The sequence below is a fragment of the Pararge aegeria genome, chromosome Z (assembly GCF_905163445.1).
Source record: "Pararge aegeria chromosome Z, ilParAegt1.1, whole genome shotgun sequence".
In the NCBI taxonomy this organism is placed as follows: Eukaryota; Metazoa; Arthropoda; class Insecta; order Lepidoptera; family Nymphalidae; genus Pararge; species Pararge aegeria.
Window position 1 is genome coordinate 20,832,230 of NC_053208.1, and position 14,681 is coordinate 20,846,910.

The window sequence follows — 14,681 nt, forward strand, 5'->3', positions numbered from 1 at the left end:
CCGGTTGTAGTACAAATTGCACATATAAATGGAATCACAATTGCAAGAAAAGAGAAAATGTAGGTGGCGTTTTAGTTTCGAACGTTCTGGTATCCAATTAGATCTTGTCACGCTTATAGCTCAAATTATATTTATTTCGTTGTAAAATACAAACATACTACTGTGTTACGGTTAAACCTATCGGTTTTATACATTTAGTATCTATGATTATGGTAAGAGGCACACTAACGTTAAGTGTAGAGGCGCCAATCTTCTTGACGCCATAACCGGCCCTCTACAGGGCACGAGTCTCTTCTCAGAAAGAAAAGTGTTTATGCCGTTGCACACGATACTGGCCAAGTGCGGATAGGTGGGATTCACGTTATGGATAACTCTCAGGCATGCAGGTTTTTCTTCATCGTTAAAGCAAATGATTTTTTAATTTGCTTAAATTAAACATAGCTCCGTAAAGTTAGAGGTGAGTGCGTGTGTGGACCAAACTGGGACTCTCCGAAAGATAGGCCATAGGACAACAAAGATAGGCTTTGTATAACCGGTATTATATGACTACCTTTGAATGAACTTAAATGCGATTCGTATTTTAAGAAACGATTTTTTTCCATTGAAAAGGCGTGGCGGTATTTTTCCCTCAAATGATGAGATGCGTAGCTTGACAATTATCAGCTTTTCTCTCAGCTGCAGGCAGCACAGGCAGGAGACAAAAATTATATCCCCCGATTATATCCCCTGTCAGGGGATATAACTAACGTGTCCACCTGCTAAAGCACGGAAACAGGGAATAGGAGAAGTTTATCCCCCTTTATTTATTACACATTATACAATTTGGATATTATTTCCACTTGTGCGCCAATGCACTGAGATTTGATAATGCTGTGGGAGTCTCCTGCCCATGCTAGCCGTATTGGTATAAATTTCAAAAGATAGGACATAGGTTAGGATTATAGAAAGTCGGAATAAAAATATCTCACCTGAGGTACTTGGGCCAGACGAACTGGGCGACGACCAGGATGCCGTTGACTTATATGAAGCATCTGGAACTTGAAAAAAATATTATTTTCTATAAGCCTCATACTTTGTCAAAACCTTATTTATTTTAAAACTAGCAGTTGATCACTATTACTATATGTAATACGCAAACTTTCCCATACAAACTTTTGCCCCTATTCAACACCCTTTACGGTTATTAAATAAAATAACGGATATAGAAGTATCTTATTTAAAGCTATGAAGATTTTATAGCCTTTACTTTACAACATTGGACTTTCAATAAATAATCTTCTGACCCCCGATTAACCTCTTCAGGGGTAACTCTTTCTTATTGGATATGAGCCACCTAAAATTTTACGTTCCTTACTTTGAATAACATCCGGACACAGAGTTTTTCCCAATTTCATCGATTTGTAGTTGAATTTTCTGTGATCACGTCTGCTACTCTGGTTTTTTTTTATCCCGAAAAACAAAGGGGTGAAAGTTTTCATCGATTTTATACCATAACTACGTCATTACCTGTGACTAAGTAATTTAATTTCTCATTATTCGCATTTATCTATATACATACGAGTACATATATAAAATCACAGAACTGACTGACTGATATATTAACGCAGAGTTCGGGGTTGACAGTCCCCTTAAAAAGTAAACAGCCACTAAGAAAGGATTTTTTGAAATTATTTCCTGATGAGGATAAATTATGTGATAAAGTCCGAGATTTTTCACGTTATATTCATGAAACTTGGTATTGGGCTTTCGGTTAAAAATACAGATATTGGTATTCCACAGTTGTTAATATTCCAAAGGAGCTATTTACCTAATCGTTGATTTTTCAAGTGTTATCAATGAAAATTGGTTAGCTCGACAGTAAAAATACATGTTTCAGGATTTATAAAATTTTCCTTTTTATTTTTATTTTATAGCCTGATTGTTGAGTGAACATGCTTTTATATATCACGCCAAAACTCTTAGGCAAACGGATGCTATAACGATGCAACACGGTGGGTCGAAGAATGATATTATGTATATTACTTTACTTAACATAAGTAACATAAGAAATACGCGGAAGAAGCTACTATTTGAAACTGTCAATATTTACGTGATTTTTGCGATTCAAATGATGATTGATTGGAGCTTCTCCAATCAAGGTTATTATTATCGCACATCTTAGCCTATTAATGATATATGTTTAAAAAATTCATCGCTATCTTTATATCCTATTCGTTCTTAGTATTATCAAACGAATGAGGATGACTTTGAATCATAGTCTATAGTAAAGACGATGTAACAATTTACAGTCTGACTTGTAGGTGACGCGGCCAAAACCTCCCCGAGGCTAGTTAGCTCTATTTCCTTAAAATTATAAACCATATTGAAAATTATTTATTTTATACTTGTTTCTATATCAGGTTCATCAATATCCTATATCAGTACACTGATGGACTTAAAGCCTCTCCCAACGGGCGGGAATGCCCTCATCCTCAACGCAGGTCAGTCCTCAATTAGGTAATCGCTTAAAATAGTTGCATTGCAAAAGAAAAATCGATGAATTCTATTTTTAAAAGCCGTTTTCTCGTAAAAGCGGCGCGGCGCATTGGACTATGACGGCGATACAAGCAAAAGCTATTTTTAGTTTTTACCACCTTCGGGCTATTTTAATGAGCTTCAAAAGCGCACTTTTAGCAGTCTATGTATGTTTACATTAAATATTCCCTAAATTTTGAGGAAGTGCTATGGTTGATGTACTTTTAAAATTGCTTAATTTAAAATAATAACAAAAGTTAAAGTTTATAGTATTGTTTTTTTATGCTTGTCAGTAGAATTTGCATTTTATACCGGTGGCAGAGTCATGCAAACAAACAAATAGACCAGGCACTATAAAGGCATGCTAGAAATAAATCATATTTGTATTTGACTTATTTATAAAAGAACACCATTTCTTATGTAACTCGGCAGGATCATTTATCTGTGCGTTACGAAAAGTGTGATCGGGCGAAACATGGAAGTGGAGTGGGAGATATAAGTTAGTAAATATAGAAAGAGAGAAATTTACGACTATATATATTACTGTAGAGGCAAGAAAGAGCGGAGCCAGCACACATTTTTTTCTCTTTTTCCTATAGCCTAACCTATTGTATCGGTGTTACAATCAACCACAGTAATCACTGATGCACAAGAATAAAAAAATAAGGAATAAAAATAGAAGATCAACTATTACAAAAATATGAATTTTTCAATGAAAACCATACATTAAAATTATTGTAAAAAATTAATTGCTTAAATTAAAAAAAAAGAAGTATTCTTTAGACCACGAGACTAAGATAAAAGTTTTTTAACTCCATCTATATGTTATTTAAATTTAAATAATAAAAAAAAAAATTGGAAAATCCAAAAGTGCACGACTCATAATGCTCATTTAATTATCAAATATTGAAAAAAAAAAAAGAAATTTTAAAACAGCTGTACTAGGAAAGTGATGCACAGGCGCCCCTGGTGGAATAAAATGTACATAATATCTATAGATATAGATATATCACCATCCATGTTAATTTTACATGGATAAATATAGATCTACAGTCTTGCAGTTTTTGTTTTTTATTAGAATTTAAAAAAAAAAAATTAACTCAAATAATGGTTTTTTTCACAAGTTTCGGGTGTTTTCGGGTTTCACACATGACGGACAGGAAATTTTTTTGACCTATTTTGGTGTTTTTTTCCAATTCTATTGCAGTAAATAAATTTTTTAAAAGTATGGAATTAATCTCCATTAAATTATCTCGACAATAGTATGCAAAATATCTTGATTCCGTGATCTAACAAGGCTATAATAATAAAAATAGCCGCCGAAATGAGGCGAAAAAAATTGCTTGCTTCGCATCATGAGTCGTGCAAAATATTTAAATTTATTTTCTACAATAATTTTAATGTACGAGCATGTAGATTTTTTACACGACGTTTTTCTTCACATTTAAAGCAAGTGATATTTAATTAAATATCACTTGCTCGAGAACACTGCCTAAATCCTTTCATTCTGAGTGGAGACTGTGTGCACTACAGTGTAATAGATTCATAATGGGTTCATAATTCCAATGAATTCAAAAGATAATAAGGGCAATAATAATAACAAAAGTACTGCAAACTGCACTACCAACACCATTTAAAAAGCGCAATACACGAACGCAAATTAGATACGTCTATTCACTGTTTATCGAATACCTACTTGTAATCAAATAATTATGTTAACTTGTTGATATATTTTTTGTATTCCATTACGATATAGCCGTTAAGTTAGTTTGATTTTTCAGTCTAAGATAGTAGCGGGCTAACCTGTTTGCGCTATCAAACCATCTGTTCGCCTATCGGTTTCTACGCTGCATCGTACCGGAACGCTAAATCGCTGGGCAGCACGTCTTTGTCGGTAAGATGGTAACTAGCAAGCCATAGTCAAATTCTCAATTGTTCCCGGAAGCGGTGACAACGGGTTCCATCCCGGCGCGAACCCCTAACTTTTCTAAGTTATGTGCGTTTTAAACAAGGCGAGTCTCAAAGGCGTGTCCAGTCCACACTGGGCCAGCGTGGTGGACTAAAGCCTTAACCCCATCTCATTATGGGATGAGACCAATGCCCAGTAGTGGGCTGATAATGGGTCGATATGATGAGGATAATTGCCTCTAATAGTAATCGAACTCGAAACCTCCCACTTATAAAAACACAAAGCTCAATGCTGCCTCAAGGAGGTCATCGTTCCTATTATAATGAGAGCTATAAAATCCAACTATCCTACTAATATTATAAAAGTGAAAGTGTGGATGTTTGTTACTCAATCACGTAAAAACAGCTGGACGGATTTGCATGAAATTTGGCGAGCATGTAGCATGGATATTGACATGGAAAAGAACATAAGCTACCTCCTATGCCGATTCCTGAAGTAGTTCCCGAGGGAAAATTGAAAATTGATTACGAGCAAAGCCGCGGGCAGACAGCTTTGAAATCTGGTATGGTGCATGTCACCTATGCTTTGGAAAATAATAAATACTTTCTACACCAAGCTCTCAAATAGATGCCGTGGTGGAATTAAAAATAGTGAACGGGCGAAGCTTTAGACAAAATTCTAAAGTGTACGCAGACGAAGTCGCGGGAAGACGCTAGTGTTCTCTAAATAAATAATGTTAATAAATATTTTAATACCATTCATTCATGCAAGTTCCTTATTATCTAAATAGCAATAAACAATTGCCTGTCACAGTAAATACGCCCTAGAGATGCAAGTAAGGCGTCAAGAGACGGTGATTAAATGATGCGGCTAAAACAGAACCATTACGCTCTCAAAAAGTGATATAAGCTGTAAAGTTGGTGAGGGTGTCACTTTGCGAAAGCGTTTGATGTTTAAGGAAGTATGAAGTGTGCTAATGATTTGCGCTTGTTATTCACAGCGGTATATCTACTTAAACCTACAAATATACATAAAACCTTAGCCTAATAATGTCCTACTACTGGGCAGTGGCCTCTTCTCTCAAGGAGAGTGGAATAGAGCCTCCACGCTACTCAAATGTGGGTTGAAGGGATTTCACAATTAGGTACAATCGAATTGACGAAGGTAAAAAAACATTCTAGAATTACCTGATGAGTGGTGAATACTAACTGGTACTTGGGCGCTGCCAAACTGATAGAAAATTTCAAAAGAGTAGACAAATGCCTTAAGTAAGAATGGGAAGATATTTCGAGGAGCCACAGAGAATAGACAAAGAGATACATTTAAATATATATAATTAAGCGACTTCGAGACTTCATCATCGGTTCAGGCTGCTATATTTACGACCAAGAAGAAAAAGTTGTGGAGAAAAAAGAAATCATAGAAGGATTTTTATCCATGGATTGTGTTGACATCCAATCCAATCATCCAATCATCATCCATCCAATCCTGGAACCTTTCCTGGTCATAATATGTCTTACATGTGTAAGTGAGAATAAGAGACACCGACGGCTTAATGTTCCCTCTAACTTTGACTAGAATGTAATATTAAAACTATACCTTTCAAAAATAGTTTTATATAAGAATTTATTGTGCGCGGCGTTTATGACATAAAAGAGACGCATGGAGTCGCTCGATACAAGCCGCATAAAACTGATGGACTGCAGTGACCGTCCTTGGGATGCTGATGATAAAAGTCTAAGGACGTATAAAGTGCATTTTTAGGAAAATACCTATAAAAAAAGGTCAACGTGTTTTAATGGCTGCACGGTGCACTTAAATGAAACTATGAATATACTTTAATTTATGATCAATTAATCGTCGTTTTCCGGGATACAAGCTATGTAAGAGCCAAACAAGACGAACGAATCATAATATAAATAATATTAATACGGATTATGATCATTCCAAGAAATAAAGAGTACTACCCAATTATATGAAAACATTTTAAGTTACAAAATATACAATCTATAGAATTGCGCTTCATAAACAATACCTATTACCTACTAGTAAACTTTTATATACCGCAACATTTTCCATAAAGCAACCAAAAAACTTTGAGGTTCATCTAACCGTTAAACATGTTCTACAAGTAAAACCGCGGTGTCAAACTGGCGTTCTTATCGGCGTTCAAATTTGCGTCAAACGTGCAACCAATCATTAGGCGCGTGCGTTCAAATAACAGCCCTGTGATTGGCTGTAAGACGCAAATTTGAACAATGCTTAGAAATGCGGTCTTACGCAGTCTTAGCTTTAGAGTTGTACTCTTACTCAGGAAAACAATATTATATGGTATTTGAACCTCCGATCTTTCAGATTTTACTTCGGCTAAGTCATAGAGCTCGCAAATGATATATTGTAATTTGATGGCAGACTGCCGAAACTTCTCCAAAAGCAGCAGAATAATTCAACTCAACACAGATAAATTAACATGCTCCATAATCACATAACTAGCATAAGTATAAAACAATGGCTAGTCATGGTAATACGCCCTACAGTTGCGAGCGAGGCGTTAAGAGACAGTAATTAAAGGATGAAGCTATAACAGAATCATTACGCTCTCTGAAAGTGCTACAAGCTGTAAAGTTGGCGAGGGTGTCACTTTGTAAAAGCGTTTGATGTTTTCACGAAAGTATAACGTGTGTTAATAATTTTGCCTCTAATCGACATCGGTCCCGTATTTTTGTAGTGATGGCGACATTTATGTATAATTAGCAACAAATTATGTGAATTTATGTGTTGAGTGTTACAGTAAATTTTACGAAGATAATCTAACGCCAACAACCTTATGAAACACTGATGATTGGTAGAAAGTGAGTCGATTTAAATAAAAACATAATTTTTGCATGAAAATCAATCCGCAGTCACTAAAAGGTACTTTACGCTACAATCACGTGAAATTAACCGGCGTATAGCACCGAGAAATTACTAAAGGTCCGTCCGACTGAGGGATTCAGCTGTTAGCAGCTGTAGAGTTGGCAAAGGTCTCTCTTGGTAAAAGCGTAAGATGTCTTCACGATAGTATAACGTGTGTTGATAAACATAATGCTTTTAATATGCGGTATGCAATTTTTTTTATTGATGGCAACACCATTTTAAGCAGTGAATTATGTGTTTTCTATTATCAACGTAATAATTTAAACCGATTACCGGCTCACTACAGGGCACGGGTTTCCTCCGATGAGAAAGGTTTACGCTGTAGTCCACCACGCTAGCCAAAAGAACATTATGGTGAACTCTCAAACTTGCAGGTTTCCTTACGATGTTTCCTGCACCGTTGAAGCAAGTGATATTTTAATTATTAGAAACGCACATAACTTAGATAAGTGAGAGGTGCGCGCTGGGATTCGAACTCGGCTCCCCGAAAGTGTAGCCGAAGTCCTAATCAGTGGGCTATCGCCGATTTACCTTCGTGTTTTCTATAGTACGACTCAATTATCTTGCCTATCTTTAATTAAATTAAAAACTACTAGCAGCCAACATTTCGCATGCGATAACAGTGAAGCTAAACCACGCCAGATATGTTTGTGGATCTCAGAGCTACGAGTAAGTGAAATTCTGTCATGCCATGTTTTACCAACGCTATTGCAATTAATTACCCTCGCGTTGGTTTACCTGGTTTTATAATGGTTTACAATTTAAATCATGGTATCACAAAGTCCGCCTTAAAACATCTTTATATGTTTTTATCATAGAAATTGAACCTATTTGTTCGCTTCTTATAATCGTCTATCTTGATTTTTTTTTGTTCTTGCCATGAGTAGTAAACAAAAATGGCAGAGTGCTAAATAAGGTCAGGACATTATTTTATGAATGTTAATTTTATGTACGAGTATATATTTTGCCTGTTACCCTACGCGGTGACTGCTACGCACTACAGAGGACTCGTAGCAAAGACTTTGCATACGCTTACTACGAAAACCTGCCTACCTATATTATGCTACGTAGTAATTAATTTTTTGGTCTACGCAGGTGAAACGCTGCCATTGATCGATATAATCACGTATTTATAGTAATATTTTTAATAATTCCATTGGTTCCGGTAGCATAAACATCTGGGCTACTGGGTCGCTAAATCGAAGTCGCTAAACGAAAAATGCTCGTAAGTTTGCTTGAATTAAATATTTTAAGAAACAAAATTTTAATGTTTGGTATTTAACGTACCGCAGGAGCCGAAACACATCTTTCATGAGATGAACGGCGCAATAATGGCAGCGCAATAAATACTTTCTTGTTCAAGTTCCGGCCAATGTAAATCGATGCCATCGCCATCAGCTGTTGAGCACGGTCCGACACGCTACTCTGATTCGGGTTGGTAGGCAAACGGCATAACATCATCATTATGACGGTACACAGCTACACGTAGGCTGTTCTGAGAGTAAAACATCAAACCGTCGTCCGCTTTTCTCAGCAGGTTCATCGGTCCAGCGGCATTGAGCTGAAGTTCGTCCTACACGACCCGCGTATTATTTAAATGGTAAAATATTATTTATTTGTTGAAATATTAAAATGAAATTCGATTTACGTTTCGCTTCTGTCAAGTGTTCCACTAGACGTCAACTGTTTTAGAATACTCAGCTTTTGCTTTGAAGTAAAGTGAAAAATGTTTGGAGTATGTAATTAATACGCAACAATACACAAGCCACTAAGCGAAACCCCGTGCGGCACTTTCCCGCAACGCCGAGCGTTCTTACATAAGTTTTTTCTTGATGAAAATATTTTTTAAAGGTTTAATTTTTTTTTCGCTTTACAAATCACGTTGCTTGCTCCCATTTATAAACGTTTTGAAGCTAAGAAACTGTGACAATTTATGGATTTAAGTATTTGTCTGCTGTTTATCTCATTTGTTGCCGTATTGCTATTTGTTTCTTAAATAAATAGAACATCTGGCTTTAACGCGTGGCATAGCTCTCTGTGAAGGTGCCTTTAACAAAACACCGTATAAAATTTTCTTACGATAAATATAACTATAAGAACATAATTAAGAACGCCGACGATCTGATGGATGCACTGACGATTGAAAGGAATCTGTACTTACGGCATGCGAGACGATTTAAATAAAAACATAATAATTGCAAGAAATTCACACTTCACACCACAATCACATAAAAAATAAGCATATGCAAATATTCACCGGCGAAAAGCATCGAGAAGTTGGTAAAGGTGCCCGTCCGACTGAGGTAGTCGGCGGAGCCTTTGATGTCGAGCATGGCGCGATTAAGTCGGACGCATTGCACGGATACACATGGCCCTACCGATACCCTCGGAGACCAGAGAACGACTCGAAGTCTCCCAGCAGAGGCGGGGCCCGAGAACCCGCCCCTAAACCGCCCCTCGCACCCTCGCTACACGCCTCGCCAATAGGGAAACACTCCGGCTAATCTTTATCAGAGAAAAATAAACAGGGTGGGAGATAATGACGAGGTGCTTCGACGGCGCTGGTAATCACTGCGCTTTGTGGCCCACGACAGCCTGTTAGCGAGCTTATCCGACGATGGTTTGCCGAAAATTGAAAGCTTTGTGTCGCTTTCAGCTCTTTTTTGTTGCGATTATTACGCCGAGGAGAATCGAAGTTGCCATGCCTTTATAATTCTAAAGCTCGGGATACGTTGCGCTTGCAACGTCGGAAGAGAGAAATTCAATAGGACTAGTGTGAACAGCACGCTTTCTGTTTAATCTTGCGCCTTTGTATAGCAGACATTTAATATGTCTTGCGTGTAGACGTTGATTGGGTGACCACGCTTGAACACTTTCATACTATAATCCTGATTATCTATGAAATATACAATTTTGTAGCACTCAAAATACATTTGATTCTGTTTTGTTACTTCATTTTATAACCTACTTATATTGATTGAAAATGGAATATATACTGCCTACTAAATTCACTAGCATTTTCAACTCATGGCGTGTATACGCCTGCCCGAGGAGAGCTGGACAATAAATCCACACTTGGGCTGCGTGGTAGATTACGGCCTAAACCTTCCTCATCCTGGGAGGAGACCCATGCCCAGTAGTGGGCATGTAATGGGTCGATGATGACTGCTTACTTATATGTATACAACTAAGTACCATTAATTTTTACGGTGACTTATACACACTGATGCACGGCCATGGTTTTTCTATACGATTAGAGCCTTATTAATAAACGCGGCATAACGTCGGAATAGTTATGCAGAGTTTTACCACACACGGACACTTGAAAGGTATTGTTAGTTGAAGTGTGACATGAAACTGCATTGCTACTCCGACGGTACCAAGTTTATCATTAAGGCACTAAGAGTTGACCTAAGTTTTTATTTTGAAATGTTAATTTTTGAAATCTTATTATGGGAACAGTACAATAAAACGGACACTAAAAACACAAACAGCACATATAGGTATAACTACAATAACATAAGTAGTTCGCTTTGTTGTGTTACGGAATACTAAAGGGGGTGAATGATTCAGTTTAAAAACGCTTGGTACGATAGTATTCCGGTTTGTCATTAAAATGTTTGTGGTATTACTATTAAAAAAAGATTGTAAAATTAAACGAAAAAGTTGTCGAAGGTCTGCATGGGAGGGTGTCAGTCGGTTGTACAGACAGGCTGTCTGGTATAGGCGCATGATAATTAAACATGACTAATGTAAGTACAAAAGATAATAGCTGTACGCTGTGCTTAGAAAAATTATTCTTTCAGTATTATTAATACAATGATTCTTTCATTGCATTAATAAGACATTTTCTTCATAGAATTAAACATAATTCTTAGAAAAAAAAATTAAAAGTGAAATTATACTTGGCGCGCCTTTGCAGTAACATCGCCCTGTATGCCGTCACGTCAAATGGCAATGCGCTCTCTTATGCCAGCATACCTACCCCCTCTGCGCCACTGGATATTTAATTTTCTTGTAATTATATTCTTCACTGTGTACTTATATTCATTGAAATAATAAGAAAAATATTTTTATTTTACTAACAAAAACTGTTTGTTACTCGCAACTATTTTACCCCATTATTTAAAATTGTTTTGGTTAAGGTGCTCCACTGTTCATAACTGCCGTTTACCTTATCTCAGAACACCGTAACTAAGGCAAAAACTGCTGCTAAAAAGTTCAGCATCCTCAAGGTTAAGTGGTGCTTCACATCCAAACAATTTCTTACCCTACATCAGGTATGATAAACCATTGGCCCGCGTGCCAGAGATGGCACTTAAGTAAGAATATTTCGCACGTCATGAATTGGATGAAATTAACTGATATATGTGAAGCGGTGATAGCCTTGTGGGTAGGACTTCGAAGTCACTTTCGGGGGCCCGAGTTCACATCCCAGCAACCTCTTACTTTTCTAAGTTATGTGCGTTTTAAGAAACTAACACAAGAGTTGTGTGAACACAAGTCATTGAACTCGCGTCATCGTAACCGAACGTTTTCTATGAGCTATGTTTACTGTGAATACATGGATTTAGATTTCACTTCTATTGGCAGTCCCCAAAGACTGCTTCTCATGTTATTTTTTTAAATATAAGAATATTAGAGCGCATTTAGCTTGATTTGTTATGATTCGCGATAGCCAGATACAACATAAGTTTGGTGAAATTTATATTCGCAACACTGATTCTCAGAAAGTACGTGATATACAACTGCTTCGCTCCAGTACATTCTTATTCGATCTTTATTTTTCTAATGAACATTTGAAAGTGAAGGATATGAATTAATGTCTGAGATGTTCTTAAAATATTCAACCACAATGGCAAACGGGGCAAAAAAATGGCACGTCATTATATTACTGAAAAGGTTGACCAGCCCTGCACTATATACACTAAGTTAAATTTCTGTCGTGCATGCAGTACTACAACCATTTATGGGATTGCTCTGCTAAGTATCACCGTGTTAGGAGATTCATCAGTGATAATGCAGTAGTAAAAAAGCAAGACTCAAAGGTTTAGGACTTCGTCTCTAGGCAACTATCGGTATTTGGCATGATATATTTCGGAGAGTGTTCTCGGGATTCTTTTATTCGTTAAGTTCTCACTTTTCTAACATTGAAATAGGGTTTGAACTGTTATACGCTTAATATTCGATGGCGAATTCCCGAATTCATATGCGACACTTTTAATATGGACTCGTTCGAATCTAACGGGTAAGCGTAGTCCACCTTAAACCGCATCTTCACTGCTAATATGAGATGTTATTCCCAACTGGAAATCAGTTATTCACATAGTCGGTCATTAGTTCTAGTGATAAAATAACTTATAGATATCAGAGTGGACCTAGTACTGCCAAATTATAAACAATGCACTGTTTGTGAAATCATATAAACTACAGTAATGGGAATTCTACGGTGTGTACGGTTATGTGCCTGCGTAATAGTACGGCAGGGTCACACATACAACAAGCCCACCCCACGTGACGCCAAGCGTGTCGAGCCCTATCAAAACGTAATATTTTGTTTGTCTATAAAACGAATTTGCACACCCCTGACAAAAGCCCTATTTAGACCTATTTAGTTTCAGTTATCACAGCAACACTAGTTAATATGAGTTGGAAAACGTAGTACGTAACCTATACGTACTTCCCATTATCCTCATTCTTAATCTATTAGTTTCCCATGGCTGGTTGAAGGTCACTGGCACATAGTTGAACTAGCGCTTAGACCCTCCGCGCTCCTCCTCCCCTTACAATCAAGGTACAATCAAGGTACTCATAATTCATAAAAATGTAATTCATTAGAAAGATTTTCAATGTGAAATAAAATTACAATTTGTACTTTATGTCACTAAACAATGTGAAATGGACAAAACAAAAATAATTTCGGCCAACCGTTGTCCAAGCGTTTTCAAACGTAGCGTGAAAAGGTGAACGCGAACAATACGTCTAAAATTAAACCAATTATATGGACAGCCATCAAGATAGGGCCACAGGTAGCGCAATTTTATATAAAATGAAACCTATTCAAATCGTCCGCGGTTTATTGTCCAATGCCCGAATGCGAAAAATTTAAAAGAATAAAATAAAACGACCTATCTTTCATAGGCGGACTCCATAGCCAATATTGAAATATGAAGCAATATCGAAAGGTTACATCTAAAGTCTGGAGTATTCTGACGATTTATTTTTCAATATGGAAATTAAATTTAATGAAGACTTTCATGGAAGTTCCCGTTCTGGAACTTTGACACCGGCTTACACCACTAGTAGTGTAAAAGGTATTTTAACAGTGTAGCACTATTTGTTATTAGTGTTTGTGTAGTGTATGTGTATTGTAGTGTTTGCGTAGTGTTTTGTACTGAGATCAAATAGTACTATTTTTTGGTAGTGTAATGAGTATTAAAAAATACTATTAACAAAATCCATGATGCTAGCCAGTAGTGTCAAGGATCCTTTCCGATACTCCTAGGTAAAAATACAAGAAGACTTTTAGTCTTCATTGAATTCGTTGAATGTCTATGTCTTGTCTATTATATAGGATCTTTTTGAAAATAGAAATTGCAAAGAGTATTCAAACCTCATTTTAGAATACTCAACAGCCAGCATGTTATGTTTAAAAGTTTTCTCACGTAACTGAAAGATAAGATTACACTCTGAAAATCTTGTAAAGTTGAAGCGAACCCCTCACGGTGTTTGCATGTTGTTAATACGAAACACCATTATAAGAGCTCGCCGTTCCCCTTTGATAGCCTTTATAGACATCAACGAACCAATTTTAAACATTAATCCATACTTCTATACAAATATTAAATAAATAAAATAATAAAAAAATATACTGCGACAATTCACACATCGCCATCTAGCCCCAAAGTAAGCGTAGCTTGTGTTATGGGGGCTAAGATGACTGATGAATAATTTTTTTTAAGAATAATATACATAAATACTTATAATTTACATATAAGCACCCAGACACTAAAAACAAATCCTGTTCATCACACAAACATTTTCCAGTTGTGGAAATCGATCCCACGGCCTTGGACTCAAAAAGCAGAGTCGCTGCCCACTGCGCCAGTCAGCCGTCAAAATATTGTAAAGTGGAAAGAATTTTTTTTGTATGCTTGTACCAAATAGGCTCCGACAGTACTGGACTGATTTGAACAATTTTACCTGATTTTTACAGAACAGGTATTTAGTATCTTCTAATTTAATTTACTATTCGACTCGACAACATATCTCTCGAATAAACGGTGGAGCCTTTAAAGACATGAAACAACGCGGACGAAGTATGTTTAATTTTTATTATTCG

The 14,681-nt window shown here is 36.6% G+C and overlaps 1 protein-coding gene across 1 annotated transcript in view; it reads right to left on the bottom strand.

The window, feature by feature from the left end:
• LOC120636238 (DNA-binding protein D-ETS-3) overlaps positions 1-14,681 on the bottom strand; it is a 118,715-nt gene that overhangs the window by 55,462 nt on the left and 48,572 nt on the right. Inside the window, exon 4 of the mRNA XM_039907614.1 lies at positions 969-1,037. Coding sequence (XP_039763548.1) covers positions 969-1,037 — 69 coding nt within the window. The remainder of the gene's footprint in view (positions 1-968; positions 1,038-14,681) is intronic.